Genomic DNA, 14422 nt, shown 5'->3' with positions numbered 1-14422 from the left:
GCCCCTCTGCACACCGTGTTTATTTCAAGGGCTTGTGACATCAGAGGGCGGGGACACTGTCGTCACTCTGGTCTCGCAGCATGACGTCAGAGGCAAACAAACGCCTGCACCACGGTCTGTACACTATTTACAGTTCGGGGTGAATACGAAATAGATACAAAGAGTCAGCATTTCTACAAAGGCCTCCCAGGAGCCCTCCACACCTCTGGGCTTCAGGAAGCATCTAGAACGGTCTCAGGGCCGAGTTCCATCCACAAACAGCAGAGGCAGGGGCACCTGCTTTATGGGGCGCCCCCTGAATGTGAGGGCCAGCAGAAGAGAGGGTGCCCCCCTCCCCCCCCCGCTTCTCTCCCGTGTTAACGTGCTGAATCCGTGAGCCTAATACAAGGGACAAGGTTAGTTCACGATGCTGCCCCACCTGGCTGGTTCGTGTGCTCGGGGACCAGGGGCAGCCACAGGGCAGTTCCCGCTCTAACCAGATGGGCTTCTACAGAGCACCCTTTGCAGTGTGGGGTCCCAGAGCGCAGGCACCTTTCCAGCCTCCAAACGGGCTTGAGGCGAGCGCCCCCGACGAGGGGAGCGCCCTCCCGTACGAGGGGCCAGGCGGGCAGGCCGAGGGAGGCCTCTGCCACCTGGCCAGGGCCCCTCCATCCTCCAGGGAGGCCCAGCGAGGCCATGGCTCATGAGTTCACGTGGGCAGGCAGGAGATGTTGGGCCAGAGGGTGCCGGTGAGGGACAGGGTGATGCCCGTGTGGCCAGGGAGGGCAGAGGGAGCCGGTCAGGGCCCCAGGGTTACAACCGGACACCCGGGCCTCCCCAGCCCAGCCCAAGTCACGTCGCGGCATCCGGCCGAACGGAGGCTCTGGACAGCCGCCGGGCCGGCTGACGTGAGGCGTGTGGGCCCCTGACGGGCCCCGGTGGCCCCTCTGCCAGACCTGCCCAGGAGCCCGGGACCGCCGGCCACCTGCCACTCGAAGTTGTTAGCTTCTCAGGGCGTAAAGCAGACAGATGCAGAGAGAGAGGTCAGACAAAGGGCCACCAAGGTCAGAAATGCGGCGTGCACGCACACCGGGCAAGCGTGTGAGAGTGCATGCACGTGGGCGTGTGCATGTGCGAGTACGTATGGGTGAGCGTGCATGTGTGAGCTTGTGTGCGAATGTGCACGCGTGCAGGTGAGCGTGTATGGGTGAGCGTGTGCATGTGAACTTGTGTGTGTATGAGTGTGTGTGAGCATGTGCGGGTGACCGTGTGCGTGTGAAGTTTGTGTGTGTGTGTGTGCGCGCACGTGTGCGCTTGTAAGCGTGTGTATGAGTGAGCCCGTGTGTGCGCATTGTGTGCATGTGTTGGTGGGCTGCACATGTGTACGTGTGCACGAGTGTGTGTGCACATGAGTGTGTGCGTGCATGTGAGCATGTGTGTGCCAAGTTACATCCCCGTGGGTGTGCTTGTGTATGTGCGTGTGCTGCACGTACGCAAGCGTGTACATGAGCACAGGGCCATGGGCTGGTGGGGGCACATACTCTGGCCTAACAAGTGCCCTTGTCTTAGGAAACCTTTGCCACATGTGCCAAGGGTGACTGGCCGGCTCCGTACTCCCATCACGCACACGCCCAACCAAGGGCTCAAGCTCCCTGCGGATGCCTCCAGCCTTTTCCTGCTATGCTTCTCTGAGGGTGGGACCCTGGGGCAGGGGGTGGGTGCCGTGAGGGACACGCACCGCCCAGGCCTCGGTCCGGGCGTCCCGAGAGGGGGCCTCTACGACATCATCTCCCAAAGCCGAGCCCCTAAACCATCCCCCAGAGCTGGGTGCCTCCTCCCTTCGGAGGGGCCAGAGATCTCAGGCAGGAGGTCTCTCATCCCCCCTGCGGACGTGGAACATGCCTGAGACCCCTCCTGCTGCGGCCTGAGAGACCCCTCCCCCTGTGCAGCGGCTCTGTGGACAGGGAACACGTCTGAGGCCAGCTCCTCCCGCCTGCAGGGACACACAACACAGGGAGCATGTGGGACGGGACAGCAACCTTTCTCTCGGGACAACAGGCGCCTCCACCCAGGGCGTGGAGTCCTCGATGGCCGAGACCCAACAAGGCGGGTCTGTCACTGGCGACATGCTCTAACTCTCACAGGGCCTCGAGATCCGACCCGGCCTTGCCTGGCTCAGGGGCCGCCCGCTCCTGCCCTGCCTGGCGGTCTGCAGCTGGAACCCCCCTCCCCCGTGCCGGGAGGGCGAAGGGGGCTCAGCCCAGAGGGAGATGGCGATGGGAGAGGCACCTTCCCCGGGCCACTCCGCACAGGCCACACCAAGGCCCACGGCGTCTGCACGGGCAGGGACTTTTCCCACCACCCTGAGGCCCGAGGCCGGAGAAACACAGCCCTGGAGAAGGACGGTCCTCAGCATGAGGGAGCCAGCACGGCCCCAGAAGCGCTCCTTCCCGGGCCCCGTGGCAACTTCCACACCTTCCCCTCCCGGAGGCTGGGCCCTGACAGCAACAGCGGTTTCCACCTCTGAGCCTGTGCCCTCCGCCCTCCGCCCTCCGCCCTCTGCTGTGGGCAAACACAGACCCAGCACAGCCACCTGCTGCCCGGCCAGCAAGAGGCGCCTATGGTGGGACCTGGGGTGTCCTGGCAAGGGGAGGGGACAGGCACAGAGCCCATAGCAATGGCCCCTGCCCGGTCAAGAGACATTACTCCCTAAAGAGCTCTGAGCACCTGGACCTCATGCCCGGGGCACATGACCCTCAGATACTGTTTTCCAAGCCCTTCTCCGAGGACAAAGGCAGACTCTCTCGCCAACCACTTCTGGTCCGAGTCATGACAGAGCTCCCCCAGGACCTAGTGTTTGGGGGGAAGTCACTCCATAGTGGGCTTGGCCGCGTCCAGCCCGACCACACGCAGGGGTCACTGCCGCAGAGATAGCCAGGGGCCCAGGCTGCGCTTCCAAATGCCAGATGCCTCCCACCCCACAGACTGCTGAGACTGGCTCAGAGCTGCTGTTCCTGGCGCCAAGGTGCCAACCACAGGAGACAAGGGCCCCTGCTCCCTGAGGCTCAGGCTGGAGATGGTCATCCTTGACTCCCAGGATACCAAGAAGTCACAGCCAAGGGACCAGTCAGTGCAGAGCGGGTGGGTGGACGGTCAGCCGCAGCAGGGACGAAGGAGGCACCCTACAGGACAGGGCTGCTTCAGCTCCACGGGGGGAGGGGGCCCCCCAACCTCTGGGGGGCTTTGAAGGCTTTCCCCAGGGGTTATAGCATCGTCCTGCCCTGGGTCCTGTTGAGGCACCAGTGGGGGAGCAGTGAGGCAGGGCCCCCAGGGAAAGACAGCACATGAACCTGCTCACCATGACCTACCCGGCCCTGGGGCCTAGAAACACCAGCCCGCAACCACCCAGCATGCTCCCTGCACACGGGGCTCTATCTGGTGCTGGCCGTGGCCTGGAGCACATGGGGGTGCCCATCCCCAGGTCTCCGGTGGCTGCAAGAGCCCCCCGCAACGGCCCCGTTCCAGAAGCCTGTGGAGCAGGCCCCTCCCCACAGGAGCCGAGGCCGGGAGGCCCTGAGGTCTCACCCCCTCCTCTGCAGGCCAGCAGCTCCCTGGAGGAGAGAAGGCGTCGTCGTGCCAGCCTCGCGGGGACAGAGGGACAAGACCAAGCCGCGCCCACGGGGCAACAGTGCTTCCTTCGGCCCAAGCTCCCTCCCCACGGGCCTCAAGGCCATCGATCCTGCCCCTCGCTGCCACCCTCACCGGGCCCTGCTCCTTGACCACACGCCTCTTCCCTACCGCCAGGGGTCTGTCCTCTGCCATCACCCCTGCTCACACCCCCGCCAGCGGTCTGCAGAGAGGGCACGGCCGGCCTGGCGGCCCCTTGTTAAGAAATAACTTCTGCCGGACTTCACTTCTCGAGACCAAGGCGCCCCCGCCCACGTCGCTGAGGAGCGTCCCGTCTGCAGACCTGGAAAGCCAGAGTCGGGGGGGAGGCGGGCGGGCGGCCTCACTTCCGCGGCCCGGCCCAGCCCACGTCGCCGAAAGGGCCCTCCCCGGTGGCGGAGCGCGGCGGGGGCCCGCACGGGGTGCACAGGTCCGAGTCCGTGTCCGACTCGCCCTCCGCGATGTAGGGTCTGACTGTGGCGCAGGGCGCCGCGGCCGCGTAGCAGCTGTGGAGGCCGTCCAGGTTCTCCTTGGACTGGGAGATGCTGAAGCCGCTGAAGGAACGTTCCAGCTCCTCGTGGTCCACGGACGGGATGGAGATAGACGTGTCGCTGTCCCGCAGGGCGGCCTCGTGCCGCAGGAACTCCGTGCTGGCCCTGTTGCCCCCGCTGCAGGCGGACAGCGAGCGCTCGTGGGCGGGCGGGGGCGGGATGCGCACCAGCGAGCCGTGGTCGCCCACAGGGGAGGTGCCGTGGCCCTGGCGCGGGTGGCACTGCTGCTGCCACGAGGTGGAGGGCGGGCACTGGGCCGGGGGCGCCGAGAAGTTCTTCTGGCCCGTGGAGCTGGCGGAACGGATCAGCTTGATGATGCAGCCGTTCCTGTCCCCGTGCTCGCGGCTGTCCTCGGGGCTGTGGTAGGGCGGCGCCGGCTCGGGCTCCTTGGCCCCGAAGTACGCCTCCGTCTCCGTCGGGGGGATGCCCATGCGCTGCATGTAGATGTTCACCAGAAAGTCCAGCTTCTTCTCCATGGACAACACCTGAAACAGGGGCCGCCGGACCAGGCCTGGAGCTGCCGGGAGGCGGGCGGGCACCCTCCCCCGCGTGGGCGCAGAAGCAAACGCACGAGGGGCTCTGCCCGCCCCCGACCCCACCCGCCAGCCTGTGTGGCCTCTGGGCCACCTTGCTGTCCACCGTGGGTCCACCCCTTGGAGCGAACCGTCCAGAGGGAAGGAAGGGCTGTGGCCTCCCCCGTTCCCCCCCCCCGCCCCCCACCTTGGGCTGGGGGGCCCTCCTACCTGCTTCTCCACCTTCCCCAGCCGGCCCATCATGCTGGGGTCCTCGGGCAACTCGGCCTCGGCTGGGCCCTTGGTGCGGTCCTTGTCTGTGATCGCCGGGCCCCGCCCCACGATCTGGTCCACTCTGCCGGGAAGAGACCCCACCCCCCAGCATGAGCTCGGGTGGGTGCGCCGGGGCCCGTGGCCCTTTCCTCCCGGGCCAGGCCATGGGCCCCCAGATCCAGGCTCCGGGCTGGGCCCGGAGCCGCCCGGGGCGTGGGGGGTGGGGGGCAGCAGGGCGCCAGGGCAGGTAGACGTGGGGCACCTGGTCTCGCCCTGCTCTCTGAGCCTGAGGGGCCTGCTCCCACCCACTGCGTTCCGGCGGGCGGCACATTAACGAGGAGTAAAGTGGAGAGGGATCGGACCGCTCACCCCTCAGCTGCCCTGCCCCCCGTGCCCCGCCCCCTCCCCTGAGCTTTACTCCTCTAAATGTGACCTCAGTCAGCCCAACCCGGGGAGGGGGGTGGGGGGGGCGGCCTGGGGAGGGCGGAGCTCCACGTCTGCGGCAGGAACAGAAGCAGATGATGAGGGCCGCGGCTCCATGCACACCGGACAGGGAGGGACACAGACCAACACAGGAAACCGCCGACGCACAACACGGGGTGGGGGCAGACAGAGCCACTGCCAACCAGTCTGTGCGCTCGCTGGGCGTGTGCACGTGTGTGTGTGTGCGTGTGCTCGCGCGTGTGGGACGGACAGCGCGGCTGAGCTCAACTCGAAGGAGGCCACGGGTCCCGAACGGCGGCCGGAGGTGGAAGGTTTCCATCTGGGAGGAGGACATCGGTACGATCCCCGGCCGAACGGGATGGGCCACCGACAGGCTCGGAAGGGGCCACCGCTGCGGTGTGGGCTCCTGACACTGAGCCAAGACCCACAGGTACGCGGGGGCTCACGCGGGAACAAAGGCCCGGGCTGTGTGCGAGCCGCTGGGTCAGCCCTCCGACCGGCCCGGCAAACGGCACCCCCACCGGGCGGTCGGGAGCCTCCAGCATGAGGCACACTCCTCAGGTCTCGGGGTGCAGGAGGCCACGTGAGCTGGCCGGGGCCACGTCTCGGCCTCCTTCCTCACCCACGGGCTGCTCTGTCTGCCTCTGAATGGGGAGCAGGGCTCGGGGGGATCGTTCTCTTTCTGTTGCACGAAGCAGAAGAGGGGTTCAGGCTTGCGTCAGCCACAGTACAGCCTCATGCTCTGTCTGAACTTCATGCTTGACTCATGCACGAAGGACCAGGAAGGGCGGGGGGCAGCGGGGGGACCCTCGGGCTCCAAGCAGACGCCAGTGGAGAGGGAGGAGGGTTCCCTGGTGTTTCCAAGTGTCCACACAGTCCAGGCACAGGTGCTCAGCGCCTTCACCCCTGCCACATGACGGGCCACCTGCCTGGCCGGTCCCCCCTGGGAGCCTGGAGCTGACGCTGCCGGGGCTTGGGGGAGGGGCCTCTAAGGGGCCTGTGCCCTCCCTCCCCCTGGCCTCGGGCTGAGGGGTCAGGCTAAACCCCCACGTGCCCACGCTGTGTCTCCGGCCCCTTCTCTGTGAGAATCTGCGTGTCCTCGGGCTGCAGCCGGTCCGGAGGCCCGGGCAGTTCCGAGGGCTACAGAACCTTCCCAGCTCACGGCTCTGGACGCCCACCCCTGCCCCCTGCACCATGCCCAGGACGGGCTGGCGTCTCAAGGCGGGAGAGGACGGGCAGAGCAGCGGACCAGCAAACACTGTCAGAGGCTGCCCTGGGTCAGGCCTCCTTCGTCAGGGACCCCTTTCTGACGGAAGAGCCACCAGGCTGAGAGGTCCAGCATGCTGACCCTCAGCCTCGCGTGCAGAAACCCTGGCACGCGGGGAGGACGGGTCAAACACACCAGTCCCTCCAGGGGCCAGCCTAGATCCACGTGGCAGTGTCCCTGCTGGCCTCCGGGACGCTCCTGGGCCCCTTTGCCCCTGAGCTGCCAGCAGGCCAGGGCATATCTGCCCTGGCCCTCCTCTCTGCCCTGGGGGCTCCGCTGTCCCTCAGCTGAGCAGCCCTGCCCAAGGGCCACAGGTTACGGCCACCATCTGTCCCAAGGAGGCAGAAAGGTACCGAAGTTTGAACTCGTCACTAGAACAGCTGCTTCTGTGAACTCCCCACCTAACCGTGCCCTCACCTTCCACTCCGCCCATCAGCCGGGACCGGCTTCCATACTATTCTGCCCACTGGAGATGACGCAGTGAACTGTCACGCGTCCCCTTGGCACCCAGCCGAGTGCTGGGTGCCTCGGGGGGGGCTTCCTTACTACTCTACCCGGGTGGCTCCAAGGCGGGAGAAGCAACAGGCGCTCCTCAGATCCGCGAGGCAGCCCAGGTGAGCCCTGCTGCAGGGAGGGCGCAGGGGGAAGGGGCAGGGGGGCTGGGGTGGGAAGGACACCGCCAGCTGGGGGGCCCCCGCCCAGGCTAGACGTCACTTGGGATGTCCGTGGAAAGGAGCCCCCCACGGAAAGCTTCCCCGGGACCCTGACACAGCACCCCCCCCCCGCCAGGAGCAGCCCCCCCGCCTCCCCGATGTCCCGTCGGGATACAGGCCAGGTGCTGCCGTCATGTGGCCTGGAGCGAAGGGGGCTGGCCGTTCCACAGACACAAGGCGGGAAGGGCTGGCGTCCTGACCTAGGTGAGTACTGGGGTGACTCTCTCGGAGGGGCCGCGGGTCCTTTGCTGGGGTACTTCTTGTGCCGGGGAGTTGAAGGGGGTGGGGGGCCCACAATCATATCTATCCTGGCGAGTGAACAAGAAAAGAGACACCACCAAATGCATCGTGAAACAGCGCGGAAGGCGCTCACCTAACCTGGGAGGCGCCCAAGCGAGCCCAGAACTAGGGGGGCCCGCAACCACGCGGCTGGCCCCAGGCCTGCCCGGGCCAGCAGGTGTGTGCGCCGGAGCCACCGCAGCCGGGGCACGGTGCCGAGGGTGCCGGCGAACCACGGTGGGGCCCTGCCAGTGAGGGGCAGGTATCCCAGGTCCTTGGGGCGGCCCATGTGCTTTGTTCTTCCGGTCAGAAGGGGGAGGGGGGCGGGTAGGACAGAGGAGCCTGGTTAACAAAATCAACCTCGGTGAGAGAGACATGGGAACAGGCCCAGCGGCCGAGCCGCTGCAGTACTCTGTCTCACACACCCCTGTGCACGTGCACGTCCACACTCTGCACGCCTCAGCTTGCACACACGCTGCACAGGCACACGTTTGCTTGCATGTGCATAATTGCACACGCACACACTCGCACCTCACGTATGCCCACGTGCACGGCACAGGTCTAGCTGCCGCCCGGGGGCGGTGGGGGACGGTGAGCAGCTGACCGCGCAGCCTCAGCCGTGTGGAGGACAGGGTCACCCCCCGTACCTGCCCGACGGGAGCAGCTTAAGGCCCAGAGAGACCCTTCCCTGGCGTCCAGGTGCGGGAGGGGCACACTGACCACCCCAGGACGAGGACTTCACTACCGCCAGGGCCTGGGGAGCTGGCTGAGCCCTACGACTGTCCCCTGACCGTCCGGACCCTGCTGCAGCCAGGACCCAGGTGGCCGGGGCAGACCAGTGGAGTCTGAGGGACCACGGGCAGGGGCGGGGCTCTTGCTGGCGGAAGCGTGTGACTCACTTCCGGGGAGACCACGGCAACAGCCACGTGGGCTCCTTACACCACACACACGTGTGTGCATGTGTCCGCGCCTGTGCTCGGGTGTGCGCCCGGGTCCGTGGACACACGTGTACGTGCCCTGCTGAGGCCAACCCCTCACACGTGTCCTGGAACGCAGGGGGCCGCCCGTGAGGGACGGGGGTGGACAAGCCCGTCCTAGAATAAGCAGCAGCTCCCGGCGGGGCTCGCAAAACCCCACGGCTCCCTCTCTCGAGACAACCACCCTCACCCCCAACACGCACGCACACCGGTGTGCACAGGTGCACACGTACATGCGTGGACCCACAGCACACACAGAGGCACATGCGCACGCCACACGCATGCATAACGTGTGCACACACGTGCACCTGTACCGTGGCCGCAGGTGCCCACACCCGTGCACGCGCGTGTGTGCGTTCACACGATACACGCACGCGCACACGTGCGTGTGAATGCACACACACGTACACGCTCGCCCACCAGAGCGGGGGCAGGAGGGCGAGAAGGGAGAGACAACGGAAAGGTTACAACAGACAGACCACACGAGGGTGTGCAGAAGGCCCACGGAGGGCCGGCGTGGGGCCCGAGAGGAAGGGCCCGGAGGCGGCGGCAGGCAGGGCCGACCACCGCGTCCCCACAGCCCTGTCCGCCACCCCCCCTCTGGGGGCGGCACGAGGACCCCCACGTCGCCCCCCACCCCCCCGTGCTGGCCCCTGAGGGACGCCACCCCGCCGGAGCCACCCCGGCCTCCGGAGCCACCCCAGCTGTGGCCCAGAAGGACCCGGCCTCCACGCCCCAGGGCTGGCGGGCGGGGCTCTTGCCTGGACTGCAGGTTCTTGATGCGGGACAGCATGTCCAGGTGGCCGGCCGAGTACTGCTCGATCACGTCCATCACGTCGTATGGCCGCAAGCTCTCTTTGAACTTCCGCTTGGACACCAGGAAGCGCATCACGCTGGGGTGGGGGCAGCCGTGAGCCCCGCGCACCCCCAGCACCTCCAAGAACAGGCACCGGCCGACGCCACGATCATCCGGGCCGGTCACCCACCCTCTGTGTACACGGGCCACTCCCGGGCCCCGGGGTGCAGATGACCCTTGTCCCCCCCCCCCACCGGTAGCCTCCGTGCTCTGCACCCAGGACGGGTAGGTGACAGCCGTGGCATGAGGGGCCACGGGAGCCACGAGGCACAGGTGTCTCACCAGAGCACACGCCCCCACGCCAGCCCCGAGGGCCCGCACCCCAGGGAGAGCGGAAGCTGAGTCCCTCACCACACGGCCCGGATGCTGACTTTGAGGCCTGGGGTCAGATCTTCGGTCACAAACTCGCAGTTACAGCTCTTGTTGTCCTCCGCGGCGTCCTCCCCGGGGAGGCTCGCTTCTGGGCGGGGGCGAGAAGCGGCCCGTGAGGGGCGGAGCTGCACCGAGGGCAGAGGGGCTGCCCCCCTCCCCCGAGCAGCGCCCTGATTCCCCGGGAAGCCACCTTCCAGCCCACCTGCTCCCCTCAGCCGAGCGGCTCACAGGACGGCTTCAAAGTGGACAGAAACCATGGAAGATCGTCCAGCCACGAACAGGCATGAAGCCGATTTGTGGCCCCGCACGGGCGTGTGAGCACACAGCACGTGACTCACTTGTGTGAAAAGTGCAGAGGAGGCCAAGGCACACGGGCAGCAGCAGCCTGGCAGTGGCCGGGGCTGGGAGGGGCCCTAACAGGTGCAGGTCTGCTCCGAGCCAAAGAATGTGCTGGAATGAAAGCTGAGCGTACTGCCACCAAAGTGCTCACTGTGATGTGGCTGACCTTACGTTACGGGAGTTGCACCTCAGAAGAAAGAGTCGAGGAGAGTCGCTGCTCAAAGGGGCTCCGGGGCCCCGGGTGGTGCTCGGGGGGCAGCGAGAGCGCAGGCAGACGGCGGCCTGACCCACCTTCTGAGTTCTGTCGGGACGCGGCGCCCTTGATCCGGAAGGCCTGGCGTGCCCGGCTGCGGTCCCCGAAGCTCCAGCTCTTCGGCACCTTGCTGGGACTGTCCTCCAGACTCTGGTCAGCACTGGGTGACCGGCGGACGGTCTGGGCCTGCGGGGACCCCTTCCCCTTGGCGGCCACGCCTCGGGGGCTGGAGAAGACACGGTCTTTCAAACTGACCTTCTGACTGCTCCCACGAGGACCGACAGGGGCGGACACACAGAAAGACAGCAAGAGAAGTCACTGTGCAAAGGACACTCACACCCCAACGTCCGCTCACAGCCCACGCCGACACGTGCACACACGGGCGCCCCTAGGGCCCCTCGGTGCTCGGCATGGCCGCGGGGGGGGGGGGGGCAGTGGACTCTTAAATCACTTTGGGTGCTACGGAAAGGTGCTGGGCCTTCTCCACACTGTCCTGCCAGGTCTCCAACCCCACGGTGACACTCTGCGGCACGAGGGCCCCAAAATGCCCCGTGGGTGTGGCTTTTCCCTGGCAACCTTCTCTGGTTTCCCTGCCTGCCCCTCCATACCCCGTAACTGCCCCAGGGTCTGGTGGGGGGTGAGGTCCACAGCTGCCAAAACCCCCTCTGCCAAACCCCGGGAGCCACCTGGAGAAAGGTTTGGAGCAGGAGCAGGAAGCAGGGAAGCATGGAGGGGGCCGGGGTGTCCCATGAGGCTCGTCCCCTCTCCCCGGCACCAGGGCCAGCACAGGCTCCCGCCCCCACATACAGGATGCATCCGGGAACTGAACGCCCACACTTCCAGGGGGTGGAAGGGACGTGCCACAGGGAGGGGCCACCGTGGCCAGCCAGGGGTCCTCGGGCCTCCCTGTGCAGTTGGGTCTGATACCCTCAGGGCAGCAGCCACGAGACAGGAGTGGGTCACTGTGGTCCGGGGGCAGGTCAGGCCCAGGGACCAGTTGGCCCCTGGCTTCCTCCCACTGGACAGTTTCCACTGTGGAAGAGCATGGCTCTTGTGAACTGTGAACCTGCTCACACCCAGCACATGCAAAGAGCCACAGAACTTTCTAGAACAGCCTCTGAGCAAAGCCCTGCGCTGCTCCCGGGGCCCGACGGGGGCCTCTGCTGTCACCGGGAAGCCACCATCACCTGCTCACCATTCAGACATCGCCAGACCCCACTGTGGCTCCCCCTGGGTCAGCCACCCCCATCGGCCCCAACCAGAACCCACAGCCGAGACAGGTCCCTGAGACGGCGCAGACATGACTGGCCACGGAGAAGAGACGGCCAGTGGCCTGGTCTACCCAGCCTGGACACAGCATCCCCTCCCACCTCCCCGAGCAGCTGAGATCACCCGTCTGCTAGTGAGCAGGTCTCCCCAGGACAGGGAAAAAGGGAAGAAAGGAGCCCGTAAGAGCTAGAAGTTGAGCTGCGGTGTGGATCCCACTCGGCTGGAGCAGACATCTGCTGGCTCAGGACACCGGCCCGAGCCCGTAACGGCTGTGCCCAGCACACGGCCAAGAAGGCCAGACGGGTGCGAGGGACGCCGGAATCCAGGCACCGTGCGGCCCTCCGCACAGACGACCTCCTCCTTCCCAACAGAGATCAACAGCTGGTCCAGGGAGACCGTACGAAGCAACGGCCCTGCTGAGCCCCTGGAGCTGGGCCCCATGCAGCCGTCTCGAGGACGGAGCCACAGGAAGGCCTTCCTGTCCCAGCTCTCGGAATGTGCAGACCGGTGAGGGACGCTCTGCCGCAAGAGGCCGCCATGTGGGTGCCCAGACTGCACAGCTCAGTGTGTGCAGCACCCGGCCCCCGGCCCCCCAGACCCGCCCCACGTCCAGGTGTCCACGCAGCCCCTGCTGCAGCAGGGGTCGAGGGAAGGGCTGCCTTAATAACCTCACAAGCCAAGGACAGAAGCAAACCAACGCGGGCTGGGGCTCTGGCCACCTGCTCCGGCGGAGAGACCCCTGGACGAGACCGCCGTGTGTGTGCAGGGGCGGTCTCTCCTGGCACCAGTGCTCTGGCATTCACACGGGACAAGGGGAGCAGGTTCCGGAGGGTCTGGGGGAGACAGCCAAGCCCCAGCCTTCTCCTCCCCTGCCTGCTGCCCACAGCGAAACCCTAAATACCCGGGGGAGGGGAGGGGGAGGGGAGGAGGCCCGCACCGACATCGGCCACGCTTGGGTCTGCACAGCCGGGGCCCAGCTCAGCGGGGAGGGAGCCAGCATCCGCGGGGAGGACCTCCCGCCCGCGCTCGACCACGGATGCCCAGGGAAAGTGCGAACGATGACGGGGCATCCGTGAGGCTGAGCTTGGCCTGGGCTCCTGGACTGGCCGTCTGGTCCCCCAGCAGCCTGACCACGGCCCCTTACCCGAGGGCCCAGCCTGTGGCCAGAAGCCCCCTGGACACAAGCTCTGGACAAGCGGGTCAGCTTCTGCCGGGGCCCAACGCCTCCGGTCCCGGAGCTGCGAGTGTCCCCCAAGCGCCGCCTCCGGTGGGGACTCGAGGCATGCAGAGATGCAGGTGGGCAAGCATGCCCCTGCCCCTGGTCCTGCTGCACAGCCCCTCCCCACGCCCGCCGCTCGACACCCGTGCGCCCAGGGCCAGCACCGCCACATGCACAAGATGACAGGCGAGTGCAGCTGCCCACACGCCGTGGGGCTGCGTGCTGCTCTGGCCGGGGAGGGGGGCAGGCGGGAGGGGGACGGGGCGGGGGTGGGGACCCAGAGCAAGCAGGACAGACGCTTCCACACACCCCACAGCAGACAGTGGACGGAGAGTAAAGGTGCGGACAAGGAGCCCACGGGGCAGGGGGCCGTTTCCGGTCCGCCCAAAACCAGGCCTGTAGGGGGAAGGGGGGGGCCGTGGGCCTCTGGCTTTCCGGCGCGTCTGGTGTGTCAGGGCCACGGGGAGCCCGCACACACAGGACGGAGATGCCTCCCGCAGGTGAGGCGGCCGGGGAGGAGTGGCCACCCTCGGTGCATAGTAGAGGTGCTAGATGGCGAGCCCCGGAGGGAAGGCTCACCGGAGAGCGATGAGGACCCCGGAAACCACCGGCGCCCTTCCTGGCCTCAGAGCCCCTGGCCGGCCCCCCCCCCCACCTCCTGCTTGGAGCAGGGCATCGTTTGGCTTGGGGACAAAAGCATCTGTGCCGCCAGCAGCCAGCACCGTCACCGGCCGTCATTTGGAATCAGAGGGGGCCCGGGGCTCCGCCGCGAGGGGCCGTGGAGGCCGAGTTGCCAATCAGAATTGGGGCCTGGGGGGCCGGGGCGGGGTGCCAGCCTCGCCCTCACTCATCTAGAACCTCTAATAAGCAGTGTTTGGAGCGGGAGAGGAGGTGGAGTACAGCCGTGCAGCAATGGTCGGTCCGTGCGACACGCCCGCGGTACCTAGAGTGTCCAGGGCAGCATCCACACAGGGACTCTCTGCACGGTCTGCCTTTACTGGAAATGAGGAGAGCACAGTTAGTCCTGGGCGCGCCCAGAGGGGCCTGGGCCGGGCGAGCGGGCAGAAAGCACAGGTAAACTGAGGCACCACGCCGACCCTGATGCAGCCCTGGGCTCAGGGTCCAGCAGCCGCACTTGGGTCTGAGCAATGACAGTGAGGGGCCTGTACAGAGAGTCTTCCGCCGGCCTGGAAAAGAAAATAGTGCCCTATTTTTGGAGAAAAAAATTCCCGTTTTTTTCCTCCAAAAATACCTTTTCCTTCCAGAGTCAGAGTTTTGGGCCACGTCTTCTTAAAAATGTATTATTTTTTGCTATCTTCATGCCAACCAAAAAATAATACACGGGCGAGACTTGGCAAAAGGCTTGTTCTAGATGGACAGGATTCCGGAAAGCACACATTTTAGGGGGGGAAAGCGTGCACTCTGGCGTCACAAACTGATCGCCGAGGCTTTG

The 14422-nt window shown here is 66.5% G+C and overlaps 1 protein-coding gene across 1 annotated transcript in view; it reads right to left on the bottom strand.

Annotated features, from left to right (window-relative positions):
• Positions 1-343: 343 nt before the first annotated feature.
• KCNQ2 (potassium voltage-gated channel subfamily Q member 2) overlaps positions 344-14422 on the bottom strand; it is a 52451-nt gene continuing 38372 nt past the window's right edge. Inside the window, exons 11-16 of the mRNA XM_047069374.1 lie at positions 10520-10743; positions 9869-9977; positions 9423-9554; positions 7606-7713; positions 4940-5063; positions 344-4681 (exon numbers count right to left, since the gene is read on the bottom strand). Coding sequence (XP_046925330.1) covers positions 3989-4681; positions 4940-5063; positions 7606-7713; positions 9423-9554; positions 9869-9977; positions 10520-10743 — 1390 coding nt within the window. The 3' untranslated portion in view covers positions 344-3988. The remainder of the gene's footprint in view (positions 4682-4939; positions 5064-7605; positions 7714-9422; positions 9555-9868; positions 9978-10519; positions 10744-14422) is intronic.

Source organism: Lynx rufus, unplaced genomic scaffold (genome assembly GCF_022079265.1).
Source record: "Lynx rufus isolate CCGP_SWC_20201006 ecotype Redwood Valley unplaced genomic scaffold, mLynRuf1.p SCAF_8, whole genome shotgun sequence".
In the NCBI taxonomy this organism is placed as follows: domain Eukaryota; kingdom Metazoa; phylum Chordata; class Mammalia; order Carnivora; family Felidae; genus Lynx; species Lynx rufus.
Note: the sequence above shows the minus strand (reverse complement) of the source record. Positions and strands in the feature narration are given on the sequence as shown.